Here is a 15,583-nt window from a genome sequence, read left to right as displayed (position 1 = left end):
CGTGAGCTTTCGAGTGCAAACACTCTTCCTCAGACTATGAACTGATCAACATAACAGTAGGAATATATAAGCAAAAAACATTCCTACTGTTATGATGGTCAGTTCTTAGTCTGAGGAAGAGTGTTTGCACTCGAAAGCTCATGCCTTGAATAAATCTTTGTTGGTCTTAAAGGTGCTACTGGACTCTGATTTTACAGTCGCTCAATGTAACTGGCTTCTCAGAGGGATAGCTTCCCAGAGATCACAAAAGAAAAAATCCTTTTTAACTCATGTTAATCTCACTTCAAAAGACCTATTTGCCATAGCTTTCTTTTACAAGCCAAACTTTTACAACCCAAACTTATTATCTTGCTTACTGTATAATTCTCAGTGGAGCATTGCTGTTACTGTAGCACTGAACCATTTTGCTGGTGTTCAGAGGTCTCTAACACAAGGCCAGCCCAGACATCTTGGAGGGTGAAGTAGAGAAACCAAATAACATTTCTTTCCACCCCAGCTATTAACATCTCCTCCCCAGGGTCCACTAACATGAATAGATGTGCCAGAACAGTACCTCACCCTTTCACAGTTCTTGTGTATTTCAGTGGAGTTTATATAAAACATAAGACATCTGAAAACAGGTTTATTACTCAGGGAATTTTAACAGAACACGAGGGAATAATAGATTAGGCAGTATAAGACTACAGGTTTGTTGGAAACTTCTGCTATAGCAGCTGAGCACCCATTAGCTCTTTTCCAGAACTGGTTCCTGTAGGCAGTTGCTCAGGTCAATCACAGGTATTTTAGAGCAGAGACATATTTCACCATCATGGTTATCAGTCATGCGTTTGTTGACAAAAATCTAACCTGTCAGTGTGTCTGCCCTGGAACCTCTTTTCAAAAGTTACACACTTTCCTTGAATCAGCAGGCTGGCAAATCTACTTGTAATGGGTAAATGTGAGGTTTTTTACAGAGATGTCTGTCCATACAAGATACATTATGAGAAAAATCATCTTTAGTATGGTATTGATGTTCTTTGAATGAAACAAGGAAGTAGAGCTCTAACAAGGTGAGGGCAATAGCTACTGCATTCTGGGGTACAGTTAGAGTTTCAGCAGGCCCCTGGAGGGTAGCATTTATATTTTCTAAACACGATTTGCTGGTGGTGACAGACCTAAAGCAATGTTTACTAAGCTACAGAAAAATGACAACTGTATCCTGTATCTATTGTTCTTGCTGGACTGAAAAGTTGTATACAAAATGGAAGTTGAAAAAACCACTGATTAGCTTTAGAAAGAATGTGGGGAACAGAATACTAGGGCCTTCAGCTTTCCCCCCCTGATCTCTCTTGCGGACATATCCCTCTATTCAAGTGCATTCTGCCTGTTCCCACTGCCATTGATAAAGCAGTCTATTAGACACAACTTGGTTTTCTCCTGGCCTTGGTATATTTATCTGGCATGGACAAGAAGAAGCATTATATATATCCTTTTTAAAGGAAGTACAGAATAAAACTGAACAGCAAAAGTTCTCTCTCCCAAGATAAGCTGGTAATTTTCTGCTCACCTGCACAGTTCTGGGCTACCAGGATGTTGGCTGCTACTATAAGCAGCTAAGAAAGGTGCAGAGATGCTGGCAGCACAAAGGAGCTCAGAGGCTCAAGACACTGGAAGAAGATGATGCTCACCAAGGATTCTGTTTCAGAAGTAATGAGGCAATTTCATGCTGGACATCTGATGTTCAGGACTGGTTGAGCTACATCTTTTGTGCTGCAAGTCAAGCAGCTAGTAAGCTTTCAGTGGACATTATGACAATATTTTGATGAAAAAAAAACTCATTGGCTTGTCACATGTGGCAGACCAATGGTCAAAGCCATCTTCCTTTCAAACGCTTTTTCAAATCTGCAAATAATATGAATTCACCATTCACTGACACACGCACACACTGCTCCTAAAAGACTTCCCTTCATCAGGGGGTGCCACCCCTTTGTGCAAAGTGCCTTCATGCTGAAGGCCATTCCTAGCCACCTCTTCAGTAGCCTCTGGCCAGTTCTTGCTGCAAGTCCTGTCAATATGACCAGGCTGCCTAGGGTGTACCGGCTGCAAAACTTTGTTGGCAAGAGTGTAGGACTCAGCAAAGTTAGGGTGGTCACATTACCTGCTCAGTTACAGCAAGGCGAAAAGCCAAAAAGTCAGAAAAAGAGGGCAGTCTCTTGGGCTAATCGTCACCCAGATTATCAGATTCCTCCCAATCAGAAGTGGTCATGACCTTGGAAGAAACATCCAGGGGATTCTGCAGTCTGTCACATTGCCACTCAGGATCCCATCTCTCCACTTCCATTAGGGTGGCTCTCGGCAGTGTGAGGACACAGGCAGCCATCCCAGAAATATCCTCTTCTAATGGAGGCCCTTCTTCCCAGTCGTCTCTTTCAGCATCATAAATATGGACGTAGTCCACGCGTGTGCTCTCGTTATGGGACCTGCCCCCTAAGACATAGATCTCATGGCCCAGGACAGCAATGCCAGGTTCTCCATGCCCTGCAGGCAATGGGCGAACACAAGTCCACTGACCACTGCTTGCAGTATAACAGGCAACCTGCAAGAAAGCAACATCAAGAACACAAGATGCTGATCATGAAAGGAACAGCTCCTCAAAAGTAGTAGTAATCAGCGAGCTACTGGAGTTTTTATCACATAGGCAACTGCTATTTCTGGTACAACCATGCATGCTAGAAAGTTGTTTTGTTATAACCAAACACTGAATAAACACAGGTAGAGAGCAGTGGTATGTGTAAAAAAAAAAAAGTACACAGAGCGTTGACTTACCTGGTGAACATCTCTTCTATGGCCAGAATCATTGTTACTACCTCCGATCACATACAGCCTCCCCAACACTGCAGCCATTCCGTGCCAGGCCCGTCGGACAGGCCCATCAGCCAGCCTCTCCCAGCAATCAGCTACTGGATCATAACAATGCAGCTCTTTCAGGTAGTCCTCACCTCGTCTTCCACAGGTAATGTACATCTTCCCTTCCAAAGTAGCTCCTGCATGTGCATATACCTGCATCAAAACACACATAAACAAACACACACATACAGAGTGACCTGGAGTCACTACATGGAACTCTGAGCATTTCACTCAACTACTTTCCCCCCTGTAAGATATCAGTTATCTATTAAGAGAGAGAATAGATCTATAGGAGATTGTAAGGTAAAGAAAGCAGTCTAGGATGTGTAAGTTTTTTTTTCTCTGTTATGACTGAACTGCCTGAACAGATGTGAATGCTTTGCCACAGAACGCACATTTTGAAATCAGAATTCTCCCTGTTAAATATTTTGCTAGACTTGTTATTTATGAGCAACCTATTCTGCTCCCAAGATTCAGGCAATGTAATGGCAAAAGGATGGGCACAAAAAGAGGGCACAAACTTGTACAGTGCTCTGGAGCCCTCTTGCCCAGGGACCCTTTTCCATCCACATCCTGGTTTTGAGGCTTCACTTATTTCCAACTTTTGCAGCCATAAAAAGTATTCCTCCCCTCCACCAGCCCCAGCTTCAAAACTTAAAATGCTTAGAATGCTGTTGCAGCAGACATGCAAAATGGCTGTGACCCTTATTGCTTGGCTCCCAGCTATCCATTAGGAAGCCAAAAAGTTGCCTCTAGTTGAAGAAACTAGAGAGGAATTGTGCTTTTCATGCAGAAGACTCCAGGTTCAACCCATAAGATCTTCTGTTAAAGATCTCAAGTAGCAGGACTTGGAAAAGACCTTTACTTGCGTGAGAACTTGGAGAGCTGCCACCAGAGAGACTATAGGAAACCTAGTGGAGCAATGGTAGTCTGACAGGTGTGATTTATCATGGGCCAAATAGATCCTGAGTCTAAGGAAACACACCTTCCCTAATAAGGTAAAGGTAAAGGTATCCCCTGTGCAAGCACCGGGACATGTCTGACCCTTGGGGTGACACCCTCTAGCGTTTTCTTGGCAGACTCAATACAGGGTGGTTTGCCATTCCCTTCCCCGGTCATTACCGTTTACCCCCCAGCAAGCTGGGTACTCATTTTACCCACCTCGGAAGGATGGAAGGCTGAGTTGACCTTGAGCCAGCTGCTGGGATCGAACTCCCAGCCTCATGGTCAGACAGCTTCAGACAGCATTTCTGCTGCTTACCACTCTGCGCCACCTTGGCAAGAAATTATGTAAAAAATATGCTTTGGTGCCTATGGAACAGGCTTCCCCAACCACTCCTCAGTGGCTGGGCATCTCTGGCACTGGAATCTCTTGTGCTTCCAGCAGCAGTGTGGGAAACAAGAACAATGAGGTAGGGAAGGAGACCTGTACTTATGGGGCCTGATGTGTTATGACCTCTACCTACATTGCAGCTAACTACAGGGTAAGCACAGCTATGCCTCAGATTGCAAACCCAGCCTGCAATTGTGGCCTTAACTAAGAGTAGTTGTTGCATGCAACCCTTGGCATAGACCCAAAATCAACTTTGCATCACTCTCATCTCCCAGACTGGAAAACAGATTTCCCCAGGAATCTTGCCAGCAAAACAGAATGAAGGCAGCCTTCTATAAATATTCCGTGACTCCCCATCATATGACCAAGCAAGAGGACACTTGAGGCCATGGATCCAGAACACACTTTCGATAGATCCCATCAAGCACCCGTCTTCATGTATACCACCTGGTCTTACCTCCTTCTTCAGGGGGGCCACATATTCCCAGGTGTTGGTTTTGGGGTCGTATCTTTCCACCTCCCGTAAGTCTTCATGGTAGTCCCGTCCTGCCACAGCATAGATGTACTCGCCCACAACACAGACACAGAGGTCTGCGTGCTCTTGCTGAAGGGGCTGGATCTGGAACCACTTGTTGTGTCGTGGGTCATACCTTGCAAAGGAAGATGAGGCGCTATTGCCAGATTGCAATAGCAGAGACATCTGGGCACAACCTTAGGCAACCGGCTGCTCTCAGCATACCTAACAGCCCCTGTCACGGTTCTCCCCATCTGCACCATCTGGCTACAGTAAGAAAGCTTTTTCTTACTCTTCTTTTTAGCAACTGCCTCCAAATCAGCCACCAAGAGGCAGACTAGGCCTCCATCCATCCTTCTGCCAGGTGCTACCTTTATTGCTGTCAGTCTATTTTTTTTAACTTTGGGCCTAGCAACTTCTATAGCACAATCTCTCTTTTACAGTACAATGAGTACTGTAACCGGCAGCCATTCTGTTACTGCTAAGAGGAGTGATGGCACTCAGAGCATGAATTCTCAAGCTTTAGCTGGTAAGTGGAGGGCCCTTTTCTTCCAGACCCATATCCATTCAAAAGGAAGTCTGCTAAAGAGCTAGCATCCAGGATGAGGCAGAACTCATGTGTTTTCCCCTTTCACGTAAGCAGGGGCACAATTTTATCCTCCTCATTTTTATATATTGCGGAGATAATTTCCATCTTTATTGCATTTCATTAATGCCAATCTACTTGCACTTTCAGTCTACTAATTCCAACATATGTGATCAGAATCATTCCCACTTTACAGACAAAAACACAACAGTAAAGCAAAGGGCAGTGCAGGGAATGTTACATAAGCTTACAAGGAAGTTCAAAAACCAAAACCACGAGGCACACAAAGGATGGATTACGATGTCTCTACACTAATGCACAGATTACGGGAAACAAGCAGGAGGAACTAGTAGTCCTAATAGAGGAAGGGGGCTATGACCTAATAGGAATCACAGAAACTTGGTGGGGTAACACTGACAATTGGAATACTAGAATCAGGGAGTACAATCTATTCAAAAGGGACAGACAATAAAAGAAGGGGTTCCCCACAACAGACAGATTTCAAAATGCCAAGGATAGTTCAGAAAGCAACAGAGGTTACCAGAGCCAAGCATGGCATAATGGCCACAGTGCTGGGTTTAGTTATGAGAAACCCGAATTCCAATCCCTGCTCAGCTGAAAATAAAAACACACTGGCAATTTAAAATCAAGAAGTAGCCCCTTACCTCCAACATCTGAACTCTGCTCGAAACCCTCGTACATTGTTATCTCCCCCAATTAAGAAGACAAAGTTGTTGAGAACTGCAATTCCTTGGTTGGACATTTTACGGGACTGCGCTGGTGCGAAATGCCTCCATTCACCTGACAGCGGGTTTAAGTACTTGGCTTGGTTGCTGAGAACCGTAGAGGGAGTGGAATGAATCCCCCCGAAGCCCACAACACACCGGAACTCTGACCTCAGCTGTGTGTGCACATTCTGAAGCACTGGTTGAAGGCACTCATTCTTGTGATACATCAATGCACTGGCCACCATCTCCTTTAATGGACATGAGCTCAGTCTGTCATGGAGCCTCTGCAGAATGTGGAACTCCATCAGGGGGAAACGGACTGTCTCCAGCAGCTTCGGGGGCTCCATCAAAGATACCTGATCTGTCTCCACCTGCTCTGGTGTGTAATGGTAAAGGAGGGCTCCTTCATAGACCTCGTTCTCAGATGTAACTTCCAAGAGGTTGCTGCTGAGGAGGGTGTAGACCTTTTCAAGGGGGAGCTGGCGGTACATTTCTGTCTTTGAGAATGTAACAAAATTTTTCAAAATATAGGCGTCCAACTGTTCATTCAGATGGCTCAGGTCAAAAAGGTCTGCTAGTCTATACACATCCAAGATGTTCTCATCATCCACCCAAGACATGAGGAAGTCACAGCAGAATTTGATGACCTCAGGGATCTGCAAGAAGGAAAAACAGAAGAGTACCTTTGACCTAGAATGGGTTATGGCAATCTTGCAACAAGATTGTAAACTGCTTGGAACCTGCAGAATGATTAAAAATAGCAGATAAGCCCAAATCCCAGTTAAACAAGCCAATCTGATAAAAATTGAGGTTTACTTAATTTGCAAGCTTCACTGTAGTTCCAAAATTTGCAGATTCCCCCCCCCCCCACTGTGGTGTGAGAGGAACAAGAAGAGAAGGTAGGGACAGAAAGCCAGCAGTCATAGGACAGTAATGCAGGTGTTGTTTCAGGGTGGAGAGGAAGAACGTGTGCCTTGAGAATAGAATATTCCCCAGCTCATGTAGCAATTTCACTAGCAGTGTCTAGTGAGCCTGGAGCACCACTGACTCAAAAGCAGAATAAAAATGCTATGATGGAACTATAGTGGGAATGAGTTTTCCCCCCTAAACCTTCATTTGTGTTTGCCGGCAGAAACCTTCCTGTGTAGAGAAAGAGAAGATATCTGATTGGTTGATGCAGATGGCAGGAGTTATGGAAGCTGGGTCTAGAGAGCTCATGGGAATTCTAGTCCATGAACATCTGGAGGATCACAGGTTGACTACCCCTGCGGAAGAGGACAGCTACCTCTATAAAGTAGAACAGGGAGAATTTATATAATGTTCACCAGTAGAAATAAAAGAATTTGTCTTTAAAAGGGAGAAGTTTATATCAGCCACAATCCCTCCCTCTGTCACAAAAATGAAGATGTCTCAGGAATAGGGATTAAGTTAGGTGGCTGGCCCTCTCCTGGTTCTAACAGATGCAGATACTCTCAGTGCACATACCACCTGGATATTGCTAAGTGAGTGACACAAAACACAGGATGCTAAATCTGCCTGATGTTATTGACAGCAAGTCATGGCCCCAGCTCTCACCAGGTTTTGTGTGTGTGTGTGTGTTCCTTTCCCCAATGCATCTTTTAGAACCACCAGCTCTCACCTGAAGTTGGCATGATGCGGTGAGTATTTCCTGCACGTTGTTCAGGCTGAGCTCCAGCTCAGAAGTGTATATGAAGTTTAAGATTTTACACATCGCATTATAAGACACACCCTGGATCTGGACCTCCTCTTGTTCCATTTCTCTCAGTCCACCAGCAAACATTCCCCTGCAAAGAGAGAGATGCTTGAAGCATTCTTTTCAAAAAGCATGTTTTTGTTGCCATAATACATTACTATTACTATTTGATTTATTTCCTGCAACTCTTTGGGTAGGCTCGTGGCGGGTAACAGTTGTCTTAAAAACCCCAATTAAAACTCCATTAAAAGACATTAAAAATCATAACATGGCGGCAGCCAATCACAATCTACTCCCACCTACCAAGGTGATAGAGAATGGGGGGAGATGATGTATACTTCAGACCCCCTGGGGGGGGCAACACAATGCATGTATTAACATGGCATCTTAAAACCCTCACCCCAAGCATCTAATTATTTCCCAAATTTCCCACCACCTTCTTCATGGAATTCAAGGCAGCTGATGCTGATAAATCACATTGTATTTTCAGACAAACAACTCCCAGAGGTAGGTCAAGCTGAGATGTAATGACTGGCCACAGATCATTAGTGAGCTCCATGGCTGAACTTTTGGAGCTGACCTGAAGTAGCAGGGGGCTATTGGGATTTGGCCCTGGCACCTGGAACACTTCAGGCTCATTCATCCTATAGATGGATCCAGGTGAGTATTTGTGTTGGTTTGAAGCATCCTAGAGACTGTTCATGTTTAAAGGACTCTGGTACATATAAAGGTGTGGGGGTGTTGAACGAGGCAATGGTGGACTGGGATCCACGTCTCACCTCACTAGGGACCTCTTTTGCAGGCAAACCAACCACCCTCTAAGACAATGAACATTTTGATGTGCACACATTTTATAGGACATAAATGGAAAGAGAATTTAACACAGGGAAAGGAGGCAAGAAATTGCACCATTGGGCTGATCCAGTCTGACTCTTCTTATGCCTTTATTTATATTTATTTTTATACAATAAAGGGGCTGGGATCGCAGAATGTATTTCAGCTGTAAGCAAGGCCTTGGGCATGCTCATTGAAATTTCTGCCTCCCCACACCCTGCAACAGAAATCCTTAGTTGCCGTATCGTATCTCAAAAGACTTTCTTTGAACTTATCCCTAACAGGTTACTAAACTTCACTGGCAAAGCCCAAAGATATCCTAATTGAATAAGGACAGCATTGGGTTCAAATCTAAGCACAAAATGGCTGCAGCTCCGTGGTGAGCTGACCTGAAGTAGTCACATGATGCAGCCAGGAGGATGCGGTGAGCTTCAATAGCCTTCCCCTCCACCAGCAAGATAACATCAAAGAGGATGCCGCTGTCTCGGAGAGCTACCAAACCACTCAGCAGAGCCTGTGAATGTTGAGCGCTGCGGTACGTGTTGCTGATATGCTGCTTCATCGAAGGCTCAAGAGGAGTCTTGTATGTCTGCCCTGGCTTCTGATCCTCCGCCATCACATGTGGGCACGCTCAGGACCCCTGGGTTCCCTAGGGAGAGAATGATGTAAGTGAGGTTGGATTTTCTGATCTGGAACCTTTGTTTCAACCAGCCATATTTGCAAATAGTCCCTCTTCAACAGAAAGGATGTGAAGAACACCAGGGCCTCAAGGTGGTTTCATGACTGCAAAGTAACACTGATGCGGACAACTGGAACTGTTCACCTTCTGAGAGTCTTTGAACCAAGTCCCTCGCCAAGGAACTGTTAGGTACAATGGCGAAGCTGCCCATAACTAAGTAAGTAGGGTCAGGAATAGTGAAGAACAAGCCGATATATTTAGTTCCCACAACTGGGCGAGCAAACAGCTCCCTGTGGAACTGCTATGGGCTACTCATGAGTGAAACAAAATAAAGGAGGGGAAAAAGCAACCCGACCTGTATATACGAGCTAGGAATCTAGCTTGTGATATGAGAGCCATCTTTAAGTACTTGACATCTGGACTAAACATCTGGAAGACGTTCCTTACAGTTAGAGCAATTCCTCAGTGGAACAAACTTCCTCAGGAGGTGGTTGTATTCTCCTTCTTTGGAATTTTTAAAGCAGAGGTAGATAGTCATCTGACAGAAATGCTAATTCTGTGAATTTAGGCAGATTGTAAGTGGGTGGGCAGAAGGGATTGTGTTGGTGCTTGGCTCTTGTGGCCATTTCTTGCATTCTGCAGGGAGTTGGACTAGATGACCCTCAAGAGCCCCTCCAAGTCTATAATTCTGCAACTACAAATTCAGCAGGACCAAAAGCATACAAGCGAAGGTATTATGGTCTTGGGAAGCTATGTTGACTCATATGCTGATGGAACAAATCATCTGTGAAACAGATTTGGAGTGCCAACATGGACGGTGCAGAGTTGGGAAGGAGGTATGACAGTCGCAGGAACTGTTATCAAAGCATCAGGAAAAAAATCAAACAATGTTTGCCACATAATTGACCAATTAGCAAAATGCTACCCCACAAATGTGAGCTTTCACAACAGAAAATGGCGGCAGCAGGCAGAGGAGGGTGGAGGCGGCAGAACCATGGCACTGGCTACCTCCATGCTGCCTCAGCTGTTGTGTGCCTGCATGTGCATCCGCTGCCAAAGTTGGAGTCGCAGCACCAGAAAGCTTGAGAATCACTGGTCTAAATATTCCATACAAACAATATGGGCCGGTCACAGAAACATTCATCACTGTTGCAGGGTTCATGGGGTCAAGCAGAGGAGCACCCTGATTCTCTAGAACAGGGGTAGTCAAACTGCGGCCCTCCAGATGTCCATGGACTACAATTCCCAGAAGCCCCTGCCAGCATTCGCTGGCAGGGGCTTCTGGGAATTGTAGTCCATGGACATCTGGAGGGCCGCAGTTTGACTACCCCTGCTCTAGAACATTCCACTTCCAATATATTGTGCTCCAAGTAGACATATGCCAGCCAAGGGGTCTTGCTGAATGAGGTTTGAGAATTATAGTTATCTGGTGGACACATGGGGAGGCAGGGGAAGCAATGAGAATGCAATTTTCATTCCAGTGACTGAGGATTTCTTTCTCTCTTAGCTTTAGTTTGGGCTAAAAGTTTCCTACACATTTTTCTGTGATTTGAGAACACACATGCAGAAACAGAGCTAAGAGAACTTGGGTAAGAACTTCCTCATGGGTTGCTGAGTTTGGGACCAAAAGTGATTTTAGTTTTGCTTTGGTTATTGCCAAAGCACACTTCTGCTTCTTGCTTTGGTTATTGTCAAAGCACACTTCTGCCAAAGCACACTTCTGCTTCTCCTGCGATCATCTAAACCAGTGGTCCCCAACCCCAGGTCCGGAGACCGGGACCGGTTCGTGGATCAGTCAGTACTGGGCTGCAGCTCCTCCTCATCCTCCTCCCCGGCTGCTGCTTCAGGGGCTGCCCTGCCACTCTGCTGCCGGCTCACCTTTGGTGCTCTCCAGTGCCCACCATGGCTGGGGCTCCCTCTAGACGTGGCACTGTGCAGATGCTGCTGGCAGCGCCCCCCAGTGGGCGGTGGGAAGTCAGGGGCGCCGGTGGGTGGGAAAACAAAAGACTCAGCAAAAGACTACCCCCCCCTCTGGGCCTCAGTAAAATTGTCAAGCATTGACCAGTCCCCGGTGATAAAAAGGTTGGGGACCACTGATCTAAACTGTTCACGCAGCACTTTCTTTTTAATTTATCCATGCAGAGGACTCTAAAGACTGTTTTTCAAGGCTGCAGGGAATTGGGCAGTAGCTCAGATCACACCTTAAAAGTAGGTTGCAAGCCAAGCATGTGTGATGGAAGCAAGTGTTTATGAACAGGTGCTGGCCTAAAGGTGAGGCCTCCAGGATTGTTCTGAATCACCAGCAGCTCTAATAAGGTGAAGGGAAACCAGATTGGCAGTTTGCCCTGAGAATGCCTTGTCAAAGATGCAAATAGGCATAAGAAAATCTATCAGCTGTCATGAGGATCCTAGGAAAGCAGTCCGCAGTAAAGTCCCTTGCCAAAACAGAACCACAATGACCCCATTTAGTCCAAAAGCAGTACAGGAATTACAGTAGAGCAAGCATCTTTAGGAAGTACACAGAACAGAGGAATTGGCGAAGATGGGGAACCAGGGGTGTGTCTCCCCAAACAAAGTGTGGGAAAATTAATTTTCATACACTGCCCCTTTGATCTAATGGAGCGTGAAAACCAGGGATGGATTGTGAGGGTTCCCAGGTACTAATCCAACTTCACATTTTACCAGGTACTAATCCAACTTTACACTTTCAAGGACAAAATAACATAGCTAGAAGACAACTTTAAAGGGATGCCTGGATGAATAGGCTACCACAGGGAATGATCTGTTTCCTCAAATATTCACAACTATTAGCTTTTAGAAAATTCACACAGCTTCATTCAAAATGAAAGTTATATCTTGTATTTAACGTGAAAACATTTTTTAATTTGATTGTTGAAAAGGAAAATGTGGATCTGCGTGCATGGATAAAGCTTCCCCATTGAACTTGAACGTTTTAATACAGACCTTGACATTTATGGAACTTCAGCTGAGTGGTTTTAATGAACAGACATTCACAGTGTAATAAAATAATTAGTTAAAGCATCAACTGGGCTCAGCTAAGGTGGAACCAAATGTGGGGAGAAATAACCCCTCTTCTCCAACTTGCTTATGGGCCATTTCTCCAAGGCAGCCTTTCTTGATCTTTTTACTGTTCAGAAATCCCTGAAACATTTCAGGCTTTGAGAAACCCTGGAACTGATTTCATCAGGCCACAACTTCCTGCCATGCTCCCAGAAGTCTCATGCCATCACTCAGATGTCATATCACCTGGCTACTCCTACAGCACAGGAAGTGACAGTACAGAAATATTTTCAGATGATTTATGAACTGAACTATACCTGCACTCTGGGCTGGTTACCAGTTTATTCTTCTTCCCAAAGGGAGCCTACAGTGGGAACCTACAAAAACAGGGCTGGGGCAGGCCCATGTTGCTCTATTGCCTCCACCCACCTCAACACCAGAAACAGGGTTGGAGCATACCTATGCTGCTCCATCCCCATCCCAGCAGTTAAGTTAAAATGAGAGTACTTACCTCTCTGGAGTTCAGTGTGACAAATCTCAGCCAGCAAGGATTTGTATCGCTGGGGCTCATTTCCCTTCCTATCCCTCCAGGCCCATCATTGGCCAGGGGCTGGTTAACCATATTTGGTCCTATTTCTGATAAATATATTAAAAATTAATTAACTCCTACCCAATCAGCGAAACTCATCTGGGGCAGTCATGAAACCCTGGTTGAGAAAGCCTACTCCAAGCAAACACAGACTATCATTTTAAATTACGAGAGCTCCAGAAGGTAGCTTTGTTGTAAAACAGGTAGATTCAAGTCCAGTAGCACTTTAGAGACCTACAAGAACTTCAGGGAACAAGCATTTGAAAGTTAAAGTTCCCTTCATCAGACACAAGTAATCAGACCAAAGGAGCTTTGACTCATAAGCTGAAACTTTTGTTAGTCTCTAAAGTGTTACTGGGACTGGAATCTAATTATTTTGAATGAAATTATAATAAGAATTGGATATAATAAGAATTGGATAAAACCAACACTAATGAAGGGGGCAAAATTTATTCCTCCAAAACAATCTTAATACAGGGGTTTCAAATTATTAATCAATACCAAGTAGCAGACTAAGAAATGGAGGAAAATATGTGTTTAATATGCTGTAGATGGAACATAACTCTAGTCCCCATAAACAACTTTATCCATAAGCAAAATTTGAAACTATACATATTTTCTCCCATTGCTTCCATAACAAATAACTTTCATCATGGGTATTACAGGCATTTTGCAGTACATATTTCTATTAATATGAGAGGGGTAACCATGTCAGTTTGTTGGTAGCAATATAAAACTAATAATGTTTATACCTGCTTAAAATGTCATGAATCACCTGATGCGTAAAAGTGTACATCCCTAGTTGCTTAGACTTTAGTTTACAAGCAACAAACAGGCAAGAGTGGAGAGACCAGTTTGGAAAAACAGCAATGCAAACAAAAACAATCCATAGTAGTGTGGTGATTGTTCCCCATGCAGTGAGTTTGATATAATGGGTACAGTCCAAGAAACATAAAATTCAAACAAGGAAGTGCAGCATGAAACATGATATGTGGAACCTGTTAACATCCAAATGGGTGTATCCTGCTGACTTGTCACAGTAAGTGGCAAAACTATTTTTAGCGGTACAATTCAGTATTTTTAGAAATGTTAAATAATGATTAAACTAGAGTGTTGGTTGCTTGATTGATTGTAATATGGCTCCACGGCAGCCCCAATACCCACACAACTTTCAAAACCATAATTTAGCAAATCATGACAATGTACAAATGTCCAACAACGAGAGTATCACTACCATCTCCCCTTCAGGCTTGAACACACACTTGGTTTTCCATATTACCTAGAGAGGAATACCGTGGCATGATCCACCCTTTACAGATTTTAATTAACTCTGCCTATTAGATTCCACACTTTACCAGATTGAATGTTATATTTATCTCACTGTATGCATCTGCTATATCTACACTGTATGGATTTTCCCTCCTTTTGATTGTTTGATTTCTCTCCTTTTGATTGTTTGATTTCGCTTTAAACTGGTCTTTCTTTACTGAGCTCCCTGGGTCTGCCCATCAGTTGCTTGTAACTTTAAGTATAAACAATGGTTATAGATACATAAAATCTAATGAAGTGTGGTATATTGCAATAAATGTTGTCAATCTTTAGGGCAACACTGGATTCCTGTTTCATCCCATCTCATCAGTGTCTTCATTACATTCTGAATTTTTTGAATGTCCTCTAAGTCTTTGTTGACCCCAATTAGGCAAAAACCACAACAAATCCAACATGATCAAAACTTTGGCTTTGTGTCTTTAGCTTTAAATAGGTCTTCACAAAATAGCACAAGAGATTTTAGATGACCATCTAGGCCAAAAGCAGCAACAGCAGATCGTATTCCTTCTTAAACTTACAGTCCTGTCGTTCACTGCAAGTCCAACCTACCAAACAGGGCTGTTGTTAGAAAAGAGGGAGGGCGAGCCGTGGATTCCCCCACCCCCAAAAAGTAGCAGAGAAACGTCATACGGGAAGAAAAGGAGAAGGCTTTTATTGGTGCTGGAGGAACTTCGGTAGACAGCCACGCAGCAGAATGAAAAACAATACAGCGCAGCAGTACATCTTGCATCCTTTCCTAAGACAAGCACCTACCAATGCGCCTCTCCAGTCAGGCAGGAACACAGCGGAACTCTGTACATGTTCAGAGACACAAAGATAAAGGCAATTGCCATAGCAAAGCGCTGTGCTGCCAGCGAAGGATGCCACTATCCCCCTTGTTCCTTCCTTTCCTTACTCACCTGTCCGGAAACGCCAAAACAGCCGCTTCGAGAGCGCCCACCGACAAACAGCCCTGCCCGCCCCAACTCGAAAGCCTTATAAGAACTTGACGGGCACTTTGGGGAATTGTCGGCGGGACTTCCGGGGCACCTGAGTCTCTTTCTGAACAGTGTCGCTTCTGTACAACTCTGGCCTCCGCTTTTCATCTCACATTCTATTCAATCCAGTGGGCGCGGCCTGGCTTAAAGCTCCTCCCCTAAGGGGCTGGGCTAGTTACTGAGGCATTTCTATGAAGCGCGCAGGCGCAGTGGAGATTGCCCGGGTTATCGTACAACCCTTAACCGGAAACTCGTCGGGGGAGCCGCTCTAGTCCTCCTATAACAACAGGAGCGTGTCCTTAAAGGGACAGTCGCCCCTTTCCGCACCTATCGGTGACAGCTGTACAGACGGATTCGGGTGGGTAGCCTTGTTGGTTTGAAGTAACAGATGAG

At 44.5% G+C, this 15,583-nt stretch overlaps 1 protein-coding gene across 3 annotated transcripts; it reads right to left on the bottom strand.

Moving 5' to 3' along the window:
* Positions 1-602: 602 nt before the first annotated feature.
* KLHL22 (kelch like family member 22) lies at positions 603-15,368 on the bottom strand. 3 transcript variants are annotated; one of them, XR_013226184.1, is made up of 8 exons: positions 15,113-15,366; positions 8,985-9,244; positions 7,687-7,852; positions 5,985-6,703; positions 4,677-4,869; positions 2,806-3,039; positions 1,785-2,575; positions 603-1,749 (listed from the first exon to the last, which is right to left on the bottom strand). XR_013226184.1 is itself a non-coding variant. In XM_077307800.1 (8 exons), exons 3-8 carry the CDS (start codon positions 9,209-9,211, stop codon positions 2,198-2,200), a joined length of 1,917 nt encoding a protein of 638 aa, XP_077163915.1. In that variant the 5' UTR covers positions 9,212-9,244; positions 12,807-12,931; positions 15,113-15,368; the 3' UTR covers positions 603-2,197. The 3 variants fall into 3 exon arrangements, 2 of the variants coding, with proteins under 2 accessions (XP_077163915.1, XP_077163914.1); XM_077307800.1 differs by adding an exon at positions 12,807-12,931 and having other exon boundaries at positions 603-2,575; positions 15,113-15,368; XM_077307799.1 differs by having other exon boundaries at positions 603-2,575.
* Between the last annotated feature and the right edge of the window lie 215 nt (positions 15,369-15,583).

This window comes from Paroedura picta, chromosome 13 (genome assembly GCF_049243985.1).
Source record: "Paroedura picta isolate Pp20150507F chromosome 13, Ppicta_v3.0, whole genome shotgun sequence".
Taxonomy (NCBI): domain Eukaryota; kingdom Metazoa; phylum Chordata; class Lepidosauria; order Squamata; family Gekkonidae; genus Paroedura; species Paroedura picta.
Note: the sequence above shows the minus strand (reverse complement) of the source record. Positions and strands in the feature narration are given on the sequence as shown.